At 40.8% G+C, this 24,805-nt stretch overlaps 1 protein-coding gene across 10 annotated transcripts in view; it reads right to left on the bottom strand.

Annotated features, from left to right (window-relative positions):
• CENPI (centromere protein I) overlaps positions 1-24,805 on the bottom strand; it is a 71,188-nt gene that overhangs the window by 21,454 nt on the left and 24,929 nt on the right. For 9 of the 10 annotated variants that reach the window (XM_063660702.1, XM_054472933.2, XM_063660704.1 and 6 more), the window contains 9 exons: positions 24,485-24,531; positions 18,503-18,592; positions 18,036-18,164; positions 17,637-17,804; positions 16,466-16,586; positions 15,235-15,326; positions 12,989-13,106; positions 12,838-12,902; positions 3,829-3,923 (listed from right to left, as the gene is read on the bottom strand). In XM_063660702.1, coding sequence (XP_063516772.1) covers positions 3,829-3,923; positions 12,838-12,902; positions 12,989-13,106; positions 15,235-15,326; positions 16,466-16,586; positions 17,637-17,804; positions 18,036-18,164; positions 18,503-18,592; positions 24,485-24,531 — 925 coding nt within the window. The remainder of the gene's footprint in view (positions 1-3,828; positions 3,924-12,837; positions 12,903-12,988; positions 13,107-15,234; positions 15,327-16,465; positions 16,587-17,636; positions 17,805-18,035; positions 18,165-18,502; positions 18,593-24,484; positions 24,532-24,805) is intronic. The other variant, XM_063660706.1, reaches the window with a different exon arrangement.

Below are 24,805 nucleotides of genomic sequence, written 5' to 3'. Positions count from 1 at the left end.
ATACAAAAATTAAGTGTGGTGGTGGCACATGCCTATAGTTCCAGCTACTCAAGACGCTGAGGTGGGAGGATCACTTGAGCCTGTGAGGCAAAGGTTGCAGTGAGCGAGAGTGTACCACCGCACTCTAGCCTGAGTGACAGAGCAAGACTGTTTCAAAAAAAAAAAAAAATTCAGGCCAGGTGCAGTGGCTCACACCTGTAATCCCAGCACTTTGGGAGGCCAGGGCAGTCAGATCACTTGAGGTCAGGAGTCCGAGACCAGCCTGGCCAACATGGTGAAACCCTGTCTCTACTAAAAATACAAAAATTAGCCAGGTATGATGGTGGGTGCCTATAATCTCAGCTGCTTGGGAAGCTGGGGCAGGAGAGTCGCTTCGGGAGGTGGAGGTTGCAGTGAGCCAAGATCATGCCACTGCACTCCAGCCTGAGCAACAGAGCAAGACCCTGTCTCAAAAAAAAAAAGAAAATATTCAGGATAAAATGTGAAAATGGACAAAATGATACAGTAAACTAGAAAAAATGAGAACTAATTTATCCCAACCAAATCAAAAGTGATTTAAAGGAATAAACATTAAAATGACTTCGGGAATCATTTCCTATACTGTTAGTAACATTGCAACACAGATCGAAGGAAACCTATAGTACACAAATCAAAACTCAGTTTTGCCTGAATTCCTGAGCTAAAATGCTATTAAACATATTTTCACTTGAATTTGGCGGGGGGCAGTGGCTCACGTCTGTAATCCCAGCACTTTGGGAGGCTGAGGCAGGCGGATCACTTGAGGTCGAGAGTTAAAGACCAGCCTGGCCAACATGGTGAAACCCCATCTCTACTAAAAATACAAAAATTAGCCAGGTGTGGTGGTGCATGCCTGTAATCCGTTACTTGGGAGGCTGAGGCAGGAGAATCCCTTGAACCCAGGAGGTGGAGGTTGCAGTGAGCCAAGATCGTGCTATTGCACTCCAGCCTGGCCTGGGCGACAGAGTGAGACTCCATCTCAAAATATATATATATATTTTTTTTTTCACTTGAATTCAATTCAACCCTAAAAGGGAATTAGCAAAATTTTTGGCATCTTTTATTCTTCTAGCAAAAAACAGATCTGGCTATTTTATATTCTCCCTGGATCAATGAATGGAGTCTCTTACAGCACATATGGATATTAGTTCAGTCCATCCATCTACTCACCCCTGTCCTTCAATCCAATGTTAAATGGATTAGGAAAAGACTTACAAATTTGAATTCATAGCTTTGCCCTCCTATCTAGGTAGTCAACAATGGTTATGCATAAGGAAAAGAACATGAATAATCTTAGAGTTTCAGAGATGATGATGACTCTACTACTGCCCACCACCATGATAGTTCAGTGCCAAGGCAATCAAGGAAGGATCAGGAGACCATTCAAATAGGCGAGCATCTACACATAGCCAGCTGGCTATTTGCAAAACTATATCTTTTTTTTTTTTTTGAGATGGAGTCTCACTCTGTCGCCCAGGCTGGAGTGCAGTGGCGCAATCTCAGCTCACTGCAATCTCCTTCTCCCAGATTCAAGCAATTCTCGTGCCTCAGCCTCCTGAGTAGCTGGGATTACAGGTGTGCACCACCACACCCAGCTAACTTTTGTATTTTTACTAGAGACAAGGTTTCACCATGTTGGCCAGGCTGGTCTGGAACTCCTGACCTCAAGTGATCCACTGGCCTCGGCCTCTCAAAGTGCTGGGATTACAGGCATAACTGTATCCTAACTATGATTTTTGGTAGCACTTGGCAACTGTGTCTGAAATAATTTGAAACAATGACAATTGCTCAGAACAGCCTCTTTTGAAGTGTTTCTCCACAAGACACTATCGGCATTTTGGATGAAACAATTCACTGTTCAGGACTGCCTCCTACTTCCCACCTACTGAAGCACATTGAGCATCCCCATCTCCCACATACTAAAGGATGGTTGCAACCTCTTCCCAGTCACCGTGACAACCAGAAATGGCCCCCTTCGAGAACCACTGTTGAGAAGTTTTCTACCCTTCTCTTTTTATGATATATAACTACAATTTACTCCCTTTTTGACAGTGATATGGCATATGGTCACATGATAAAAATAGGGCATTATACCTATACTTACTTAATAAAAAGAATTATACAAAACTTGAGCTATACTATACAATGCCAAATATTGATATGGCAAGCAAAATTATCCACATGTATCACCATTTATATAAGAATTTTAGAAAACAGAATTCCTTTTTAAATTGTCTGCCTTAACTTATGACACTAATAAAAGAGGAATCCTAAGATTTTTGAAAAGATAATACAGAAATTGTAAGGCAGCTATTTCAGGGGTACCAGAGACTTACACTGCAAGTTGGCCAAAGATTATAGATGCAAACATACTATTTTGTTAAATCTCTTGCTGATCCAGGGAATAGAGAATGAACAAATATGGGTCCAGGCTCAGCAGCCCACAGAAGGGAATGCAGGTTAGGGAGAACCACAAGTAAAAGAGAGGAATTTCGGACTGGATGTGGTGGCTTACGCCTGTGATCCCAATATTTTGGAAGGCCAAGGCAGGAGGATAGCTTGAGCCTAGAAGTTCAAGACCAACCTGGACAACACAGTGAGACCTTGTCTCTACAAAAAATAAAATTAGCCAAGCATGGTGGTGCACGCTTGTGGTCAGAGCTACTCAGGGGCTGAGGTGGGAGGATTGCTGGAGCCTGGGAGGTCGAGGCTGCAGTGAGCAAAGACTGCGTCACTGTACTCCTGGGAGACAGAGCAAGACCCTGTCTCAACAAAAAAGGTGGTGGGGGGGCAGGTGGAGGTAATTTCAAACGTACTGTTCTTAATGTAATTTAGGTAGAAGAGATTAAATGTTTAAGTGGAATTTCTTTATAATAGTGGTTCTTGGCCAGGCGCAGTGGCTCACACCTGTAATCCCAGCACTTTGGAAAACTGAGGCGGGCAGATTACGAGGTCAAGAGATCGAGACCATCCTGGCCAGCATGGCGGAACCCCATCTCTACTAAATAAACCCCATCTCTACTTAGCTGGATATGGTGGCACATGCCTGTAATCCCAGCTACTTGGGAGGCTGAGGCAGAAGAATCATTTGAAGCTGGGAGGTGGAGGTTGAGGTGAGCCGATATTGCGCTACTGTACTCCAGCCTGGGTGACAGAATAAGACTCTGTCTCAAAAAAAAAAAAAAAAAAAAAAAAAAAAATATATATATATATATATATATATATATGTAGGAGAAGGCAAAGATTTTAGGTAGAAAGAGTCAAAACAACCTGATTATGCAGTTCCTTGAAATTTAGTCTTTTACTTTTACTTTGAAGGTAAAGCACACATTTAACAAAAATTTAGGGCTCTTATTTTAAACTCCAAAGTTAAGATAAATTAACACATATAACCAAAATACAGCACAGAAACATAAAAACAAAGTTGTACGCAAAATTACTTTAGAGATTTTTCTAGCCATCATGAAAATTGGCTTTAAATATAAGAATATATTTTATAAAATGAGTTAAACTGAATGGAAGTCAAAGTTGCAAATTCTAATCTCATCTCTCTAGTGTTTTGTTATATTAACTCTTGAAAGAAGTCATTTAGCAGATAAGGGTTGCTTTCTGATTTAACAATAGGAACTTAGAGAATTAGCCTTCCTTTCAGGATTGTGGGGGAAGAAGAGTGAAAAGTCACAAAAAAGTCTTCCAAAAAAGTACTACTAAGCATTTACATGAAAAAATTAGGTTTTATGCCACACTATTAAACATATGCAAACATTTGTATACAGATCGTCTCTTGTGGAAGACCGTTAGATAACTCACAGAGGACTGTTTGTAACAGGTTTCATGTGAATGTCCATAGAAAGCCACAACAGCCAATTCTGCAACAGCTCTTTCAGACTCTGAAGAACACTACACTGAGGGGGACAAAATGAAAAAAGATTCATGAAATCATTCAGACATAACAGTGTTCAGAACTAACAGAGGCTTAGAGATGAAAAGGACCATGGAGATGACCACATCCAATTTTGAACCTAACAGCTGCTTCTACAACATGATTAGTCTCCAGAAGACAGACGAATGCCAAGTACAAGTTTATTTTGCCATTTTCTCTACAAGAAACATACTTCAACAGGACTGCCTAACTTATTAGCCTAGAACAGACTTTTCTCTAAATTACATCAATTTATAACAACTACTACATCATCAAATAAAAACAGCATCTTTATCATCTCCCCTCAGAGAACTTTTGAAGTTGCTACAGATATGAATTCCTCTCCCTTTCTACCTTGTAGTCTACAATTACAATTTGCCACCTTTTTGATGGTCATAAAAATTTATCTTATCTTCTGTGACTTTGAAAAAAAAAGCAATTCTAGTCTTTCTTTTCTCAGGCCTTGCCTTGATTTCCCAAGCCTCAATCACATACAAAAACATACAATGATGGGCCGGGCGCGGTGGCTCACGCCTGTAATCCCAGCACTTTGGGAGGCCGAGGCAGGCGGATCAGAAAGTCAGCAGATCGAGACCATCCTGGCTAACATGGTGAAACCCCGTCTCTACTAAAAATACAAAAAAAATTAGCCAGGCGTGGTGGCGGGCTCCTGTAGTCCCAGCTACTTGGGAGGCTGAGGCAGGAGAATGATGTGAACCCAGGAGAAGGAGCTTGCAGTGAGCCAAGATCGTGCCACTGCACTCCAGCCTGGGTGACAGAGTGAGACTGTGTCTCAAAAAAAACATACAATGATGACATAAATTCATACGGGGCATTTATGATGATAAACCGTAATATCTATAAATTTGAAAGCGATCCATATCATCCCAAAATCTAATACAGCAAACCTTTCTTAAAAATTCTTACTACATAATGGTCTACTAATTATTTGAGTGTTTCCAGTAATAAAGTGCTCACTGCTACTTCAGAGAACAGTTCAATTAATATACTTTTTGACAACTCACATTCAGGTTAGAAGTATGTTCTAGTTGAAAGCAACTCTGGAATCATCTAAGACAATAGTCTACTTTGGTGTCAACCAAGGAATTTTATCATTTGAAGATATTCAACATTACAATGTTATATTATCTTTTTTTAATATTTTATTTTTAATTTTTGTGGGTACACAGTAAGTATATACAATGTTATATTTAGAAAACAAAAATCTTGGCCGGGCGTGGTGGTTCACGCCTGTAAACCCAGCACTTTGGGAGGCCGAGAAGGGCAGATTACCTGAGGTCAGGAGTTCGAGATCAGCCTGGCCAGCATGGTGAAACCCCATCTCTACTAAAAATACAAAAATTAGCCAGGCATGGTGGCACGTGCCTGTAATCCCAGCGACTCGGGAGGCTGAGAAGCAGGAGAATTGCTTGAGCCTGGGAGGCGGAATTTGCAGTGAGCCAAGATCATGCCACTGCACTACAGCCTGGCCGACAGAACGAGACACTGTCTCAAAAAAAAAAAAAATAGGCTGGGCGCGGTGGCTCACGTCTGTAATCCCAGCACTTTTGGAGGCCGAGGTGGGTGGATCACCTGAGGTCAGGAGTTCAAGACAAGCCTGGCCAACATGGTGAAACCCCGCCTCTACTAAAACTAAAAAAAAAAAAAAAAAAAAAAATAGAAAACAAAAATCTTGGCCGTGCACAGTGGCTCACGCCTGTAATCCTAGCACTTTGGGAGGCTGAGGTGGGCAGATCCCTTGAGTCCAGGAGTTCGAGACCAGCCTGGGCAACATGGCAAAACCCTGTCTCTACTAAAAATGTAAAAATTAGCCAAGCATGGTGGCACGTGCCTGTAGTCCCAGCTACTCAGGAGGCTGAGCCGGGAGAATCACTTCAGCTCAGGAAGCAGAGGTTGCAGTGAGCCAAGATCGCACCACTGCACACCAGCCTGAGCTACAGAATGAGATCCAATCTCAGGAAAAAAAAAATCTTGGCTGGGCGTGGTGGCTCACACCTGTAATCCCAGCACTTTGTGAGGCTGAGGCAGGCGAATCACAAGGTCAGAAGATCAAGACTATCCTGGCCAACATGCAGAAACCCCATCTCTACTAAAAATACAAAAATTAGCTGGGCATGTCTGTAATCCCAGCTACTCAGGAGGCTGAGGCAGGAGAATCGCTTGAACCAGGGAGTCACAGGTTGCAGTGAGCCGAGATCACACCACTGCACTCTATCCTGGCGACAGAGTGAAACTCCGTATCAAAAAAAAAAAAAAAAATCTTTAATTCCCCACCTACCCTACCCCTGTCACCACATTAAAGAAAGGTATGAGGGGCCAGTTGCAGTGGCCCACACTTGTAATCCCAGAACTTCGGGAGGCCGAGGCGGGCGGATCACTTGAAGCCAGGAGTTCGAGACCAGCCTGGCCAACATGGTGAAATGCCATCTCTACTAAAAATACAAAAAGTAGCCAGGCATGGTGGCGGGCACCTGTAATCTCAGCTACTCGGGAGGCTGAGGCAGGAGAATCACTTGAACACAGGAGGCAGAGGTTGCAGTGAGCGGAGATCCTGCCATTGCACTCCAGCCTGGGCAACAAGAGCAAAACTCTATCTTTAAAAAAAAATAAAAAAAAAGGTATGAGGTTTTTATGTTCATGACGATAAGGGGACACAGGTTTTGTCTTTTTATTTTTTTGAGACAGGATCTCACTCCATCACCCAAACTGGAGTGCAGTGGCGTGATCTCAGCTCACTGCAACCTCTGCCTCCCAGGCTGAAGCGATTCTCTGGCCTCATCCTCTTTAGTAGCTGGGATTACAGGTGCGCGCTACTGCTACCCGGCTAATTTTTGTATTTTTAGTAGAGACGGGGTTTCACCATGTTGGCCAGGCTGGTCTCGAACGCCTGACCTCAGATGATCCACCCGCCTCGGTCTCCCAAAGTACTGGGATTACAGGCATAAGCCACCGCCCTACGGCCGGTTTTCTCTTTTTAAAAACAAAGTTGAGCCGGGCACGGTGGCTCACGCCTGTAATCCCAGCACTTTGGAAGGCCAAGGCGGTCTCATAATAATGTCAGGAGATTGAGACCATCCTGGCTAACATGGCGAAACCCTGTCTCTACTAAAAATACCAAAAAAATTAGCTGGGTGTGGTGGCACGCGCCTGTACTCCCAGCTACTTGGGAGGCTGAGACAGGAGAATTGCTTCAACCCGGGAGGCGGAGGTTGCAATGAGCCGAGATCGCGCCACTGCACTCCAGCCTGGCAACACAGCAAGACTCCGTCTAAAAAAAATAGAAAAAACACAAACAAACAAGGTTGAGAAACACAGCTCTACCCTACATGTGAACCTTTTCTACATAAATATCCTGAATAGACAGCCATTAAACCTCTGCCTGACCTACTCCACTGTCAAGAAATATATCACCTCTGAAAGTCCTTTATTCCGTCATGAGTCTGCTCTACCTGTTACGAGATACTGCCCTATATCTACCTCTGTTTCTTGAAGCCATACAGAGATCTCCTTTCATGTGACAATCCTTCAAATATTGGAAGGGAACCAGAAAATCTTAGCCTTTTTTCCTCCAGGCAAAATATCCCTAGTTCATTTACTATCTCAAGTTGGAAAGCTTCAAGGCATCTTAGCCTTTTTTCCTCCAGGCAAAATATCCCTAGTTCATTTACTATCTCAAGTTGGAAAGCTTCAAGTCATCTTGCATCCTTTACACTTTATCTTCAGTCACCATATTCTATCAATGTTTTTTCCTTCAAAATGTCTTACTTATTCATTTCCTTCCCAATTCCACTATAACTGTGAAGACCAGGCCTTCATACCTTTGAGGTCATTTTATCTTCCTAGCTAGTCTCCCTTATTCTAGTATCATCTCCCAAACCCCAATTCTTTTCCCATGGCTATTAGACTCTTGTTATTTAAGCACTCCATCCACTGCATCCTCCTTCTTTCCAAGAACTTGCAGTGTACATCCCATTAGCTAAGGAACAGCACCTTACTTTTCACCCAGTAATCTCACTCCTATAAATGTATGCCAAGGGAAGAGTTTAAGAAAAAAATCTATATCATGAAGATGCTCGAGGCTGTTATCTATTCCGACAAAAGAAACAAATTAGAAATAAATAATAGAGGCCAGGTATAGTGGCTCACGCCTGTAATCCCAACATTTTGGGAGGCTGAGGTGAAAGGATCATTTGAAGCCAGAAATTCGAGACCAGCCTGGGCAACATAGTGAGACCTTGTCTCTACAAAAACTTTAAAAATTAGCCAGGTTTGGTGGCACATGCCTGTAGTTTCAGCTACTTGGGAGGCTGAGGTGGGAGAATCCCTTGAGCCCAGGAGTTCAAGGTTACAGTGAGCTATGACCATGCCACTGCGCTCCAGCCTGGGCAAGAGAACAAGATCCTGTCTCTAAAAAAAGAGAGAGAAATAATAATAAATTATTAAATAAATTATGGTACTAAGGACTACAGTGCCACTATTAACAACATTATGTCGACTATGTGGAAACATGAAAATTATTATGCAATGTTAATTATGTATTCTGATTTTTTATGTCCACTATGTTTGCAACTCTATGGAAAATGATAAATCAGTAAGGACAGATATTGAAAAATTAACACTCTTAAAACAAATATAACAACATTAGTGTGGATTTGTGGGGCCTTTCCTATGCAAAATTCTTCAGTGAAAATAAGTTGCTTGCTGATAGGCATAACTGACCAGGCCCAAACAAAACGCACTAAAAATGTGAAAATATTTTAATAGACTTTAAAAATACTATTCATTTATTAGACTAAGCTGGGTAATCAAGCTATACAATAACAAGGCAATAACTAGTTACTACAGGCCTCGGAAACTAATGTTTAGCTAATTCTACCATATTTCACATTCCTGTTACCCTTAGTCACCTCCCAATATGTAAGCCCCTTTAGTCACTTATTATTCCTTGTCTCTATGCTTCTTGTCCTCTTTCATTGATCCTATCCTTTCCAAATCTCTCAACTGCAGTATCCAGAACCTCTGTTCTGTGGTAACCTAAACATACACCTTCATATTCTACAAAGTATGCTTTCTCTATCTTCTTACCTTAATCATATCCTAGCTCTCCTTCACCACCAAACCAGGACACTGTTTCCTCTGAATACATTTCCATATCTATCCCACCTTAACAACTAGAAGTAAGCAGTGCCCTATACTAAGCTTCCCACTGCTAATGTGGAACAGAATATAAGCCCCTTCTTTGAGAAGGTAAATATAAAATCAGAAATAAATCCTACTTTAAGAAGGAAATCAGATTTAATTTAAAGGATAATATACAGGCCGGGCACAGTGGCTCATGCCTATAATCCCAGCACTCTGGTAGGCCAAGGCAGGTGGATGGATCACCTGAGGTCAGGAGTTTGTGACCAGCCTGGCCAACGTGGTGAAACCCCATCTCTACTAAAAAATACAAAACATTAGCCGAGTGTGGTGGTGGGCGCCTGTAATCCCAGCTACTGGGGAGGCTGAGGCAAGAGAATCGCTTGAACCCACTAGGCGGAGGTTGCAGTAAGCCAAGATCACGCCACTGCACTCCAGCCTGGGCAACAGAGCAAGACTCCACTAAGAAAAAAAAACCATAATATACAAAAATCAAATGGATCTTCTATTTAATCAAGTGCCATGGAAAAAAATTGCCTTAAGATTGTTTACAAATAATTTGTGAGCTACAGAAAGAACCTCATTAGACAAACTACTGCTAAAAGCTGAATTTGTTAGGCTAAATATTTGATTGCATTTTGCTACAGTCAGTTTTTCTCATGAGTCTGACTATCCCTTGCTTTTCTGAACACAACACAAAAGGTATCTTCAACCCTATTTCGAAACCATTATTCCTCCTTCCTTGTGTAAAAAACCCTTTCTCCTTTGTTCATACTATCCAGCTACACTACCCTCTATTTTTTTATCTTCTCATATCTCTGCTATCACTTGGAATCTTATCCAGATTCACTGAGGACCTTAGAACTCTGCATCATGTCCTGTCATCAATACCTCAGTTACACCAGTGTCCATGCAAATGATCCCAACATTTCAGCTTCACAGTTCCTTGACTTTGAATCAAATAACCTTCACCTTCACTCCACCTTAGTTACCCACTCCCACAGCCACACACTAGATTCTGTCATAACCTGAACTGAACCACACCAAAATCTATTATTTTTTTCTTTGTTATAACTTCCTATTCCAGCTTTCTCACAGACTTAACTCCAACTATAGCTACTCATTTTTCAACATCAGAGATATTCAATCCCTTAATTCCTTTTTTAAGTTAAAAAAAATTTTTTTTTTTGAGATGGAATCTTGTTCTGTTGCCCAGGCTGGAGTGCAGTGGTGCAATCTCAGCTCACTGCAACCTCCACCTCCCGGGTTCAAGCGATTCTCCTGCCTCAGCCTCCTGAGTAGTTGGGATTACGGGCACGCCCGGCTAATTTTTGTATTTTTAGTAGAGATGGGGTTTCACCACGTTGCCCAGGCTGGTCTCGAACTCCTGACCTCAAGTGATCCGCCCACCTCAGCCTCCCAAAGTGCTGGGATTACAGGCCTGAGCCACCGCACCCAGCCAATTCCTTAATTTTTAACCTCCTTTTTCAGGTTTATCAGCCTTCTCCTGGCCTTATTTTCCTATCTAGACTAGACCACACAGCTGATCACAACTCTCTTGTACCCCATTCAACCAGCAAAACCCAAACTGATTCAATCTCATAATTTGCTTTCTCTTCTCCAACATCTAAGTGGAAGAAAACACACAACTGCAAAGATTGGCGTCATTCCAAATTGATGATCGCCAACTTCTGCTGGGCCCTTAATGATGCTCAATAATCCTTTTACTTGTCTTTAACCAGCTCTTTTTTCTCCCTGGCTGTCCTAAGCAGCTAACACCCTCCTGGAGTGTCCTACTTAATTCTGTTCTCTAAATCATGCTTCTTATTTTGAGAAATTTAACATTCTTAGGCACAAAGTACTTTAATGTTTTGCCCTTCTAACTTTACAAATATATCTATATATCCACCTATCCATGCATCCTCTCCCCAGTCTTAGAGGATAAATGGTGCCTCCCGATTCCTAACCACCCATTCAAGTAAATCTCACTACCTAGTTTTAAACCAATACCTTCATATTTCTTCTGGAACCTTGTACCATCAATTGTTCCCAATCTTTTCTCCATTTTCAACTTCTCCCTCTTCTCCACTGGCTCCTTCGACTCATCTATAAACACACTCACGTTTCTCTCATTTTAGAAGCCAAACAAACAAACAACTTCCCCTGGTTCCCAGTCCCCCTACAGCTCTCTCTACAACTTTTTATTGGTCAAACATTTTGAAACATATTCTATACTCACTGTCTTGACTTGACTTTTCACTCACTCCTCAACCCACACAATCTGACTTCTACCTCCCCTGAATATATTTCCATATTCCACCTTAACAACTAGAAGTTGTTCCACTGGAACTACTCACAAAGGAAGCCAAAACCTCTGTATTGTCAATTCTAAAAGAAACTTTTCTTGTCCATATCCTTCTGAACCTTCCTGGGATACTTGGCAACATCATTCCTTCATTCTTTATTGATATCCTATATTCCCTTTGTTTCCTTGGAACTATTATTCTCCTGGTTATTTTTATACTTCTGGCAATTTCTTAAGATTCCTTCAGACTGTCCTCCTTCTTGGCCTGAGAATTAAATACTGTGCATTCCCCTGAGTTCTGTTTTTAGCTTGCTGTCTGTTCCCTTCCTTCCTTCCTTCCTCTCCCCACCCCTCTCACTCTCAAATATACATGTCTGAATGTGTATATGCATATTAGGTTGAACCACGGCAAACTGCCAATCATTAACCACCTTTGACGTACAAAAAATGGCAATTTCCTGTGGTCCAGCCTAATGTTTAACCAGCTCTTTAGCGTGGAAGAATAAGAGAAGAAACAAAGAATAACCCAATTAGAAGATTGAGAGAGAATTGAAAAAAAAAAAAAAAATTCAAACTGAAGTCTCTGAAAATTTATTAGCTGGGAGAATTGGTGTGGATGTCATGTGAATGATGATATTGGTCAGGACGTAAAAGTTACAATTAGCATAAATAGACCTCAAATCCAAGTTAATATGATAGGTAATTAATCAAGTGCCATTCAATTATGACAAACGCTAAGCAGGACAACATGTTTCCTGTCAATGTGGCCAATAGTAAGTGATTTATGGTTAAAAAAAAAAAAAGTTATAAAAGAAACATTACTTAATTGCCCCTCTTTTAGAATAGGAATAACCATTCTATAAGAAAGTGGCTCTCAAAATCATTCAGGTAGAACTTCTGGAAGCCATAATGGTCTTCTTGGAGACCACCCCAAAATAGTAACATATTATATATAAGGTTGGAACAATTTTACTAGCAGAAAACGACTGTTACTATAAATATAAAATATGAATGTCACGGGGAGTTTTGTTTGCTTTGGTCACTACTATATTCCCAGTGTCAAGAAGGGTATATAGTAGGTGCTCAAAAAATATTTGTGAAATGAATAAATGTATCTACAAAAATATAAACCACAACAATCAAACTAAGTATTTCTCAGTTTGTTTGTTTTTATTAATATGCATCTGCCACTTGTTCGTTCACTATGTCATTTGCTACAAATGGAAACAGGTCAGGAAAACTGTATGCAACACAGCCTTAAAAAAGGAACATTCTATGCATTAACTTTGAGTTGAGTGATGCTGTACCTCAAAGCCCAGGTCCAAGAAAATCCTGTTATAAAACCATTGCTGTAATGTCAGTTTGGAATTGTGTACCACTAGCAATAGAATAATACATCCTATTGAATCTAAGCAAGGCAATTTTTTGTTACCTTGAAATAAATGGTTGATGTAAAGAAGAGCTGTGCTAGACGGTCAAAAAGTAGTGGTTTCACCTCTAGGAATCAAAAAAAAAAGATTATTCAAAATCCTTTCAATCACAGTACATTGAATCAAATGACTCCACATTTTCATGATACATACCAGAGAAGCTACTAAAAGGAATCCAGCTCACAAGCTGAAGGAACTGTGACCGACAACAAAGGCCATCCCAGAGAGGAAGGCTCTTATACAGGAATGCTTCACAGGAATAAAACCCCTCCTGTAACACAAGTGAATAGTAAATCCTTATATGGAACTCTTCAGTCATAAAATTATGCTCTAAACAACCAGTTTATTTTGTGCTATAGTTGCTTCACTCTTAGACTAATTTTTTGTCATGAATATAATAAAAGCCTTAGGTTAGGTGCCAGACTTCCTCAGAAAAAGGATGAGATGATTAGTATTTGCATACATTACCATCTTTATCAATATAGTTCTCAAATACCATAAAACTTCATCAATTGGAAAGAAAGTTAAAAGTTACAGAATATTTTTTAAAAGATAAGATTTATTATCTTGGGGTACATGCAGTAATTTGAACAGTCAATAAAATGTATACAATATTATGTAATAGGGCTAGAATTTCATTAGAGGCCATAGACCAACTCCCAACTCTGAGCAGCTCCATCTTTAGAGGCTCAAATGTCTAGGTTGCTTATATTTCCACCAGAGTGAGGATCTGGGACTTCCCTTTTTTCCGTTGTCACCTAAGCTTTTCACAGTGACATGCACCAGGACTCTATCCTAAGACCTTCTTTCCATGACATGAATTTTCTGGACAATCTCATCCATATCATAGCTAAAACCACTTTTAACATGAGGGGTCCTAAATCTGTGTCTCTAGCCCAAATATCATTCCTGAGATCTAGACTCATTATTTTACTGCATACTGGATATGACTGCTTTGATATCCCATTAGGCATCTCTTAAGTGAAACATCTTTCCTTCCAAGCCTGCTCCTCCTATATTTCTTTTCTCAGTGAATGTCATCCATCTTCCCAAGTAGGAAACATAAACGTCAACCTCAATTGCTATCCTCACTACCATCTCTGCACCCAGCTTCCAATTAAATGGTTTCACACCAAATCCCTAAAACTTGGGCTGGGTGTGATGGCTCACACCTATAATCTCAGCACTTTGGGAAGCCAAGGCAGAAGGAATGCTTAAGCCCAGGAGTTTGAGAACAGCCCGGGCAACGTGGTAAATCCCCGTTTTTACAAAAAAATACAAAAAACAAACAAACGAAAAATAGCCAGGAGCGGTGGTGCACACCTGTAGTCCTAGCTACTAACTAGACTGAGCAGGGAGGATCAATTGAGCCCAGGAGGTGAAGGCTGCAGTAAGCCATGATTGTGCCAGTACACTCCAGCCTGGGCAACAGAGCAAGACCTTGTCTCAAAAAAAAAAACAAAGAATTATTCCACAAACATTTATCAATCAAGCTGAACATCTATACATGAAGAAAAGTTAGACGTGGTTTCTGCCTGCTGGGAGCTCATAATGTGTGGAAAAATGGATGCTAAAAATGTCACGATAGAGGTAAGCACAGGGAGCCATGGTAGCACATAGAACAAGGAGCTAACCCACACTGGGCAATAAGTGAAGGCTTCTTGATGGTGCCGATACCTAAGCTGCAGCTTAAAATAAAACTCAGGGTTACCCAAACCAAATAGTCCATTTGCTGGAACATATTTGATGCTCAAAAAATGTTTGTTGATTATAAGAATATAAGTAGTGACCCTATGAAATTTACATTACTGGATAATTCAATTAACTGAATACATTTAATTACATCTTCAGTTTGTTCTCTTAAATTACAGGTTTTTCCGTTTTATTTGCATAATATAACATATTCTTTCTTCAAATCTAACAGTGCAAAGATAAAAGTCCAACTCAGCTTTATCTATAATGAGCTTCAAACTGAACAAATATTATTTACAAAAGATGTCAGGTACTAAAAAAAAGGGTTTTTTGTTGTTGTTGTTTTTGAGACAGGATCTCACTCTGTAACCCAGGCTGCAGTGCAGTGGCACAATTACGGCTCACTGCAGCCTTGACCTCCTGAGCTCAAGTGATCCTCCTACCTCATCCTCCTGAGTAGCTGGGACTACAGATGCATGCCACCGTGCCAGGCTAATTTTTGTATTCTTTGTAGAGATGGGGTTTTGCTGTGTTGCCCAAGCTGGTCTTGAACTCCTGGGCTCAAGTGATCCACCCGCCTTGGCCTCCAAAGTGCTGAGATTACAGGTGTGAGCCACCGCAGCCAGGCAAGAAAAGGTTTTCAATGGATATCTAAATAAATTTTAGTAAAGAGTGGTGGAGAGTGGAAGAAGCAAGTGAAATCTTACTTGTAAGAAGCACTCTGCCCTGATGATAGTATCCAGGAAGTTGGTAAATTCTTTTCCATGTTCATAATTATTCACCTTGTACCAAATACATTCTAGAGCAGAAACAGTAAATATAAGCATCTAGTTGTACCACAACAAAAAAGTGCACAAAACATAATTATCACTAAAGTGACAAGTGACAAAGTAAAAAAGCCATAAGTCTCATACATCCTAGCTAACTCATGATGTAGACTGGAACAGACACATGGAGATGATAGTGAGATATTCCTCAACTTGGTAATATAGGGAAAAGCTTATAGTGTAAATATAGGGAAAAGCTTATAGAAATGGAGAGAATTCACATATAATGAATATGATAAGCTTTATATCACATAGCAATCCAAGAAAGTATAAACATATGAATTGAAAGTTTTAGAATACCCTAAATTTCAATTAGAGTATGCTGGGTATAATGTAAGAGTGATACAAATTTAGCACGTGGAAATCTAATAAACTGTATCATATTCTGTTTAAAAGATTCAGAGAAGAAGAAGGAGAATTGGCCTGGAACCAACTAAAAGCAACTTTAACCACCAGAAGAATCAGGAGTTGCTTATCCAGTATCCAGTAAAGAAAGACTCAAATTTGGTCAAAAGAAATATTATCTCTAGAGAAATATACCCGCCCCTCCCCACCGCCCCCCACCATTGGAGGAATGAAATGCTCAGGCTTTACTACGGCTTGGATGAAAGACTTCTCACTGCCCTTTCATTTAATTCTATAATTAAGAAATCTTCTAATGACAAATTTGGCTCCCATATATGCTGATAGCAGAGGGGATATTCTAGTTGGCAGATATGAGCATTTTGCTTACCAGAAATAATTAATTTTATAATAAGCTGACATTCTGGCTTGTACATTTGTCTCTTCTGAGTTTCGTTACCATTAACAGGATGATTCTGGGGCCCTAACAGCAAGTTTCTGAACATACAAAGATGAAGAATCCTTGGGTGATAGTCATCAAAGTGGAGCCACCCAGTGAGTTTTGGTGGCCATCCAGCAGTGTTTCCTTAACAAAATCCCTCTACCTTCTTACTGCCTTAAAATTACAACAGAAACATTCATGCTCTAAATATAAGATTACCACAGACATAATTACAGCATATGAAGGCTCCTGTTCTCTAGAATTTGGCACTCTTATAAAAGAAACCCATTTGTTAACTATCTTGGTCCATCCTCACTCAATTCTTACCTTCTTGTAATGTTTGACTCAACCAGTAATAAAACCTCAGCAAGACTGGCTCATCTCTGACACAGTTAATATAGTGAAGCAGCAGAGAGTTGTTTAGCACTGAGCCCATCTGAGAAGGCAGCTGCAATGACAGAACAACCGATCAACAGTTAAGTATCTGAAAAGTGGATAAGGGAATCGTCATATAGAAAATATATAACAAAAATAGGCTGGGCATGGTGGCTCGTGCCTATAATCCCAACACTTTGGGAAGCCGAGGCAGGAGGATCACTTGAGCCCAGGAGTTTGAGGCCAGACTGAGCAACATATTTTTAGAATAATTTTTTTTTGTTTTGTTTTGAGATGGAGTCTCGCTCTGTCACCCAGGCTGGAGAGCAGTTGCTCCATCTCAGCTCACTGCAACCTCTGCCTCCCAGGTTCAAGCGATTCTCGTGCCTCAGCCTCCTGAGTAGCTGGAACCACAGGCATGCACCACCAAGCCTGGTGAATTTTTTTTTTTTTTTTTTTTGAAACGGAGTTTCGCTCTTGTTGCCCAGGCTGGAGTGCAATGGCGCGATCTAGGCTCACTGCAACCTCTGCCTCCCGGGTTCAAGCGATTCTCCTGCTCAGCCTCCCGAATGGCTGGGATTACAGGCATGCACCACCACGCCCAGCTAAATTTAGATTTTTAGTAGAGGTGGGGTTTCTCCATGTTGGTCAGGCTGGTCTCGAACTCCCAACCTCAGGTGATCTGCCCGCCTCAGCATCCCATAGTGCTGGGATTACAGGTGTGAGCCACCGCACCCAGCCCAATTTTTGTATTTTTTAATAGAGATGGGGTTTCACCATTTTGGCCAGGCTGGTCTTGAACTCCTGACCTCAAGTGATCCGCCCACCTCGGCCTCCCAAAGTCCTGGGATTACCGGCATGAGCCACCGCGCCCAGCCTGATATAAATTGTTTTAAAAATTAGCCAGGCATGGTGATGCACATCTATAGTCCCAGCTACTTAGAAGGTTGAGGTGGGAGGATCACATAAGCCCAGGAGTTCAAGGCAGCAGTAAGCCATGACCACGCCACTGCCTAGGTGACAGATAAGACCCTATCTAACAAAACAAACAAACAAACAAAAAAAACAAAGGTCATGAAATTCAAATAGAAAATGCAAAGAAGCACACGGTCCAGTCACATACCTCTAAGCAATGGATGTTCTGTAAAAGTTGGGGGAAGCTTTGAAGTTGTTCAAGTGGAAATGATCCACTTCTATTCAGACAATCAGAAAGACTCATCTCTTTTTTTCCACATTCTTTAGTGTAGCTACTGGAATTGAGCACTGGTATAACTGAGAGAGAATTCCACTTCTGAAGAAAGATAATAAAACAATCTATCAATGGACTAAACAGACTACAAACCATAAATATAAAAGCAGTTGTTAAGGTGTTTCAATTAAAGGAATCTGAATATGGCTTACACAGAATCCTGGGTAACTGACATATACTTAAATATCTATAATCTCCTCTAAGATCCGAATGGTTATTATTTGGATTTAATAAAAGAAAGCCATGCAAGTTGTTTGAGCTTTAGATACTTACTCTTTTTAGAGGACGAACATTAGCTGGACCTAACATCAACTTCAGAGGTTCTGGAGAAGGTCCCCGGTTTCTTTGCTTCACGGCAAGCAGAGCCGTCTTCCATAGATTCTCTGAATTCTTAAAATATATCTATAAATTTGGATAAAAAGTACAAGAGAGTAGGTACCCATAAACTGAAGCAACATAAAGTCTAAAATGCCTCATTAATTGAAAATATATTATGAAATCCTTTACACCCATACAAATGCACTTAAAGTATTTTTTTTCTGATTAGTAATCTATTAAATATACCAAATGGGATCAACACGAAGTACCAATTCCTAAAACAAAACTTTCCCAAAACAGTACCACAATACTAGATAGTAAAACAGTAGGCTGTAAACATTTTAGTTGAAATCTGTAAGTTAACTTTACCAAAAATAACATATTTCAATCTCAATATGATTTCTCTCTCCTTAATCCCTTACCTTCTTCCTTACAGGCAAAGATACTGAAATCAGAGCAGGAGCAAAGAACTTATACAGTGACAACAAAGCCTGGAGATGAGGCTGCATTCCCTGAAATAAAATAAGTTTTCCATTTTCAATTCTGTGGCTATTAAGAAACTGAGGAAACAAATACCAATAAGAAGGAAAAAAGTATATTCAGACCATAATTTCGCTGAGATATAGCTATAGGAAGATGCTATTAAAAATCAAGGAATGAGTAACCAGACATTTAAGTCAACCACCATAAAACAACCCTCTCCAAACTGTGATCTTCTCTCTTACGATCTTTTCCAACTTTACTTCTTCCTTGTATTTTTCTCTTCTCTTCCTATACCTTAGGCTGACCAGTCATACTTACTAGCATAGCATAGCTTATTCTCACTGGTAGCATACTCAGGACTCAAAGTTTACTCACCCTTGATTTAGACCTCAAGGAGATAGGACCAAAAGAGAAGCTAATACCTGATTATTATAATTCTTGGAAAATTATCTAGGAAATTACAATTGGTATGCCATAATCAAGCAGCTTTGATATAACTGAAACAAGTCTTAACAAAAGCACTAATTTCACAACGAAAGACGTGATTACTGCTAGATACCTGTTTTATACATCTGGCTATCCAGAGAAAACATACCACTAAAATGAATTCTAAGGAAGTAACCAAATTGTTTTATTATACTAAAATTTTATTGAATCGAATACTGTACAAAGTAAGGCAGCAAATGAGGCTTAGAAATACAATATTTTCATTTTATAACAGCTTCTTGAAATTAAACTTATTAAAACAAAACCAAAATGACCCAGTTTATCTATGTTGAAAATATCTCCTAGCCTCTGTACACCCATTATTAATGAGTATCAGAGCGTTTGTTTTGAGCTAGAATGCTTTTTAGAGAATACTTAGTTGTGCTAAGGCCTTTAGAACTTGTAGTCTAGTTAATTAAAACTATCTTTTTTGTTAAAAAGTTAATACTAAAAAAGGGAAGGGGGAGATTTCCAGTTAAAAATGGCATATTGAACATATGATTAATTCTGGGTTCTCCCAAAGCCCCATTTAAAAGACAGTAAAAGAATGAAAAAGGTGGCTGGGCACGGTAGCTCATGCCTGTAATCCCAGCACTTTGGAAGGCCGAAGTGGGTGTATCACTTGAGGTCAGAAGTTTGAGACCAGCCTGGCCAACATGGTGAAATCCCATCTCTACTAAAAATACAAAAATTAGGCCGGCTGTGATGGTGCACACCTGTAGTCCCAGCTACTCAGGAAGCTGAGGCAGGAGAATGGCTTGAACCTGGGAGGCAGAGGTAGCAGTGAGCTGAGATCGCATCACTGCACTCCAGCCTAGGTGACAGAGTGAGACTCCATCTCCAATAAATAAATAAAAGAAGAATGAAAAAGGATAAAGCAAAGCACAAGTTCAAAGAGAACAAGAGAGGAGACAACAGCATATGAAAAATCTAAATAAGATTTTGGAACCTAGAATGAAGATGGTCAAATAGTAACCAAGTTAGCAGAATAGATAAAATGAAATCTAAGGTATCAACAGAAAAAGCCTCAAAAAAATCAGATTCATGCTTGACAACTCCCAGAAAGGATCAAGAGTTGAGGGACCAGATATCTCTAAAAAGTGGGGATGCAAGAGGGACAGAAAACAGGAGTATTGCATGAAAGGCTACATAAGAAGCAGTTAGAACCCCAAATTCCTTCACTATACTGGCAAAACATTAGGGCTTTACTCTGAAAATGAAGCTGGACTCGGATACCAGGCACAGCCAAGGGAGGATACCAAGACCATTTCTCACCCCTTTCTAGTGCTCAGGTCTCAGAGTGCCAGTAGCCAGGTTTACACCCTGTGATGATGTATTAGCCCACTCTAACACCGCTATGAAGAACTGCCCAAGACTGGGTCATTTATAAAGGAAAGAGGTTTAACTGACTCACAGTTCCATGTGGCTAGGGTGGCCTCAGGAAACTTACAAACATGGCGGAAGGGGAAGCAAACACATCCTTCATCACACGATGGCAGGAAGGAAAAGAATTAGAGCCGGGCGAAGGGGAAGCCCCTTATAAAACCATCAGATCTCATGAGAACTTACTCACTATCACAAGAATGGCATGGGAGAAACCGCCCCCATGATTCAATTACCTTCCATTGGGTCCCTCCCACGACATGTGGGGATTATGGGAATTATAATTCAAGATGAGATTTGGGTGGAGACACAGCCAAACCATATCAGATGGTTAATTTTAAGTGTTGATTTGGCTGGTCCACAGGCTGCCCAGATATTTGGAGAAACATTATTTTGGGTGTTTCTGTGAGGGTTTTTTAGATATGATTAACATTTAAATCAGGAGACTTTGCGTAAAGCAAATTGACTGCCCTCCGCAATGTGGATAGGTCTCATCCAATCAGTTGACACCTGAATAGAAGAGGTCCCAGAAGAAGAAAATGTCCAACAGACTGCCTTCAGACTTTATTTGCAACAGCAGTTCTTCCTGGTTCTATAGTAGACTGCCACTTAACTCAAACTGGAACATCGGCTCTCCTGGGTCTCCAGCCTGCTGGCCCATCCTGTAGATTTTGGACTTACCAGCTACCATAATCAAATGAGCCAATTCCCTATAATATTATAAATACACACACACACACACACACACACACACGATTCTCTATGTACAACAGTGCAACCCCATAAGACAGGAAACAGGAGAATTCTGTTTTGAGAATATTAACATAGTCATCTGGGAGGATCCTCAACAAAACACCAAGATCCTACAATGAACAAGTCCTGCTCATACACACATTTCCAATCATCATGTTACTGTTTTACTTTTAAATATGAACAAACAAGCTTTACCAAGCATTGGTGAGCATTGGCTCACACCTGTAATCCCAGCACTTTGGGAGGCCAAGGCGGGAGGATTGCTTGAGCCCAAGAGTTTGAGACCAGCATGGGTGACATAGAGAGACCCTGTCTCTACAAAAAATTTAAAAATCAGCCAGGCCTGGTGGTGCATGCCTGTAGTCCTAGCTACTCCAGAGGCTGAGGAAGGAGGATCACTTGAGCCCAGGAATTCATGGTGGCAGTGAACCATGATCATGCCACTGCACTCCAGCCTGGGTGACAAAGTGAGACCCCCGTCTCTTAAAAAAAATTAAAATAAAATTTAAATTTAAAAAGTACCATGAAAGACCAAACAATCTAAAAACAGAAACTATAAGGAAACAGAGACAAAGCTTGAAACAGAAAAAAATCACAGCCCAAAGTGCATACACACAGGATCATGCCCGGTAGAGGGAGAACCAACCCTTAGAATGAGACCTAATTCCCCCTTCTTGTTCTAAAGATTGCTCTGGACAGGGCCTAGTGTATGTAGGAAAATGCCCCACTTCCTACTATTCATGCCTGCCACCAGAAATATAATTTTTGTGGTTTTGTTTCCTTCATAGATTGGGAGCTATGGGGCATGGATGGGGATAGACGGGATATATGCCTTTGCAGGTATCAGAAATTCACACATCCAATGTATTTCTCACATATGTTGACTATGCCTGTTACTATCATGCATGTTAGGTTACATATGAACATGGCTATGCCTTCTTTGTTTGATATTGTTGGACTTACCCATATTCATCAAAATTCAGCTAATCAAAACAATGTTATGTATGCATCTTTATAAATGGGTACTTATTGACAATGGAATAATTTAGTGATGTACTGTATAGAGTGGTAGTAATGAAGCCAGACATTTAGTGTCTCCGTTATAAATTTTTAGACAATCATCTCATAAATCATTTTTAACTTGAACATACACTGTGTTTCAGCTAATACAAAACAAATCAGCAAGATCTTTTGTTTGTTTGTTTGTTTTTTTGGAGACAGAGTCTTGCCCTGTCGCCCAGGCGGGCGTGATCTCAGCTCCCTGCAACCTCCGCCTCCCGGTTTCAAACAATTCTCCTGCCTCAGCCTCCCAAGTAGCTGGGATTACAGGTGCCCACCATCACGCCCAGCTATTTTTTGTATTTTTAGTAGAGACGGGGTTTCACCATGTTGACCAAGATGGTCTCGAACTCCTGACCTCGTGATCTGCCCGCCTCAGCCTCCCAAAGTGCTGGGATTACAGGTGTGAGCCACTGCACCTGGGTACTAAGATCTTTTATTATGGTAAGAATTGTCTTATTCCACTGAAATGTTTTGCTGTAGCATGGGAAAAGGTACATTTTTTTCATAATTTCTATTAATGTGAAATAAAATTCAAATTGGACAAAAATATTACCATTAATATCTTCAGAGAACTAAGAAAAAATAATCGTACCCATGGAACTAAAACAGAAGGCTACAAAAAAAGAATAATCATTGAACTGCACTAAGAGGAGACCTCACATTGGAGAAGCACAAATGTGTTCTGTGTTTGTGTCTTTCATTCAATAAATGCCTATAGGTAGGCCATGAAAGCTCCAGTTAGGCATGACCACTATTACTTCCTATTGTTTCATATCCAAAGCTTCACAGACTTCTGTTACCTGGCAGGTAAAGTGGAAATAACAATGCAGAGAGCTGTAAGGACCAGAGATAACAGTCAGAGAATATACTGAAGTTTAAGCATCCAGAAGATAATGTCTTAAAATGCTTTCCTAGGCCAGACTCAGTGGCTCACACCTGTAATCCCAGCACTTTGGGAGGCCAAGGCAGATGGATAACCTGAGGTCAGGAGTTCGAGACCAGCCTGGCCAATATGATGAGATCACCATCTCTACTAAAAATATAAAAATTAGCCTGGCATGGTGGTGTGCGCCTGTAGTCCCAGCTACTCGGGAGGCTGAGGCAGGAGAATCGCTTGAACCCGGAAGACAGAGGTTGCAGTGAGCTGAGATCGCACCACTGTGCTCCAGTCTAGGCAACAGAGCGAAACTCCATCTCAAAAAAAAAAAAAAAAAAGCTTTCCTAGATCACATCCATACAAAATATAAATTCATTTATGACCACTCCCTAACACTTACTGTTCCAGCCATACCAACCCAGCTCCCTAAACAATGTTTGCTGTTTGACATCTCCATGTCTTTGCTCATGCTGTTCCCTCTGGGAGGAATGCCCTTCTCTCCCTTTTTTGCCTACTTAAATCCTATTCATCCCTTAAAAATTCTCTCAAGCAGGCCGGGTGCAGTGGTTCACGCCTGTCATCCCCGCACTTTGGGAGGCTGAAGCAGGCAGATCACCTGAGGTCAAGAGTTCGAGACCAGCCTGGCCAACATGAAACCCCGTCTCTACTAAAAATACAAAAAATTAGCCGGGCACGGTGGCGGGCGCCTGTAATCCCAGCTACTCAGGAGGCTTAGGCAGGAGAATTGCTTGAACCCAGGAGGCGGAGGTTGCAGTGAGCTGAGATTATACCCCACTGCACTCCAGCCTGGGCAAAAAGAGTGAAACTCCATCTATAAAATAAAAATAAAAATAAAATAATTCTCTCAAGCATCACCACTCCTCCTTGACCCCAAGTCTGATTCTGATTTTTTATTTTGTTCACTGAGCTCCCCAAAAAATAAGTTCCTTAAAGATAATGAGTTATAGGCCAGGCATGGTGGCTTACGCCTGTAATCCCAGAATCTTGGGAGGCCGAGGCGGGTGGATCACCGAGGCCAGGAGTTCCAGACCAGCCTGGCCAACATGCTGAAACCCTGTCTCTACCAAAAAACACAAAAGTTAGCCGGGTGTGGTGACGGGTGCCTATAATCCCAGCTACTCGGGAGGGTAAGGCAGGAGAATCGCTTGAACCTGGGAGGCGGAGGTTGCAGTGAGCCGAGATCATGCCACTGCACTCCAGTCTGGGCAACAGAGTGAGACCCCGTCTCAAAAAAAAAAAAAAAAAAAGATCAAGAGTTATTTGATTTTGTATTCCCAATGCCTGGCTCAGTACCTGGCACATAGTACATTGGCAGGTCTTAGGTCTTTTTGGTACTCACTATTTTGGCCTGAAGATCAAGCAGTTTTCTCACACGAAATGGTTTGACTAGAAAACATAAAGGAAAGAGGTACTATGCATTTGGATTCAGAATAAAAAGAAATTGGTTATATTTAACCACCATGCAATTCATACAGTTTCTTCTTGTAACATATCAAGAAAATAAATACCCTGTTCAATTAAGCCATTAAGCAGATGCTCTTAAAGTACTAAAAAGCAATTTCCACAAAATGATTTCTGTCATATAACTAATGCTAATAGTTATTTTAACTTTATAAAGGCCAATACAAATGCTAATTCCACAAAGTATAATACAACTGTA

This window comes from Pongo pygmaeus, chromosome X, assembly GCF_028885625.2.
Source record: "Pongo pygmaeus isolate AG05252 chromosome X, NHGRI_mPonPyg2-v2.0_pri, whole genome shotgun sequence".
NCBI classification, from domain to species: domain Eukaryota; kingdom Metazoa; phylum Chordata; class Mammalia; order Primates; family Hominidae; genus Pongo; species Pongo pygmaeus.
The sequence above is the reverse complement of the archived record's forward strand: the minus strand, read 5'-3'. Positions and strand labels throughout refer to the sequence as shown.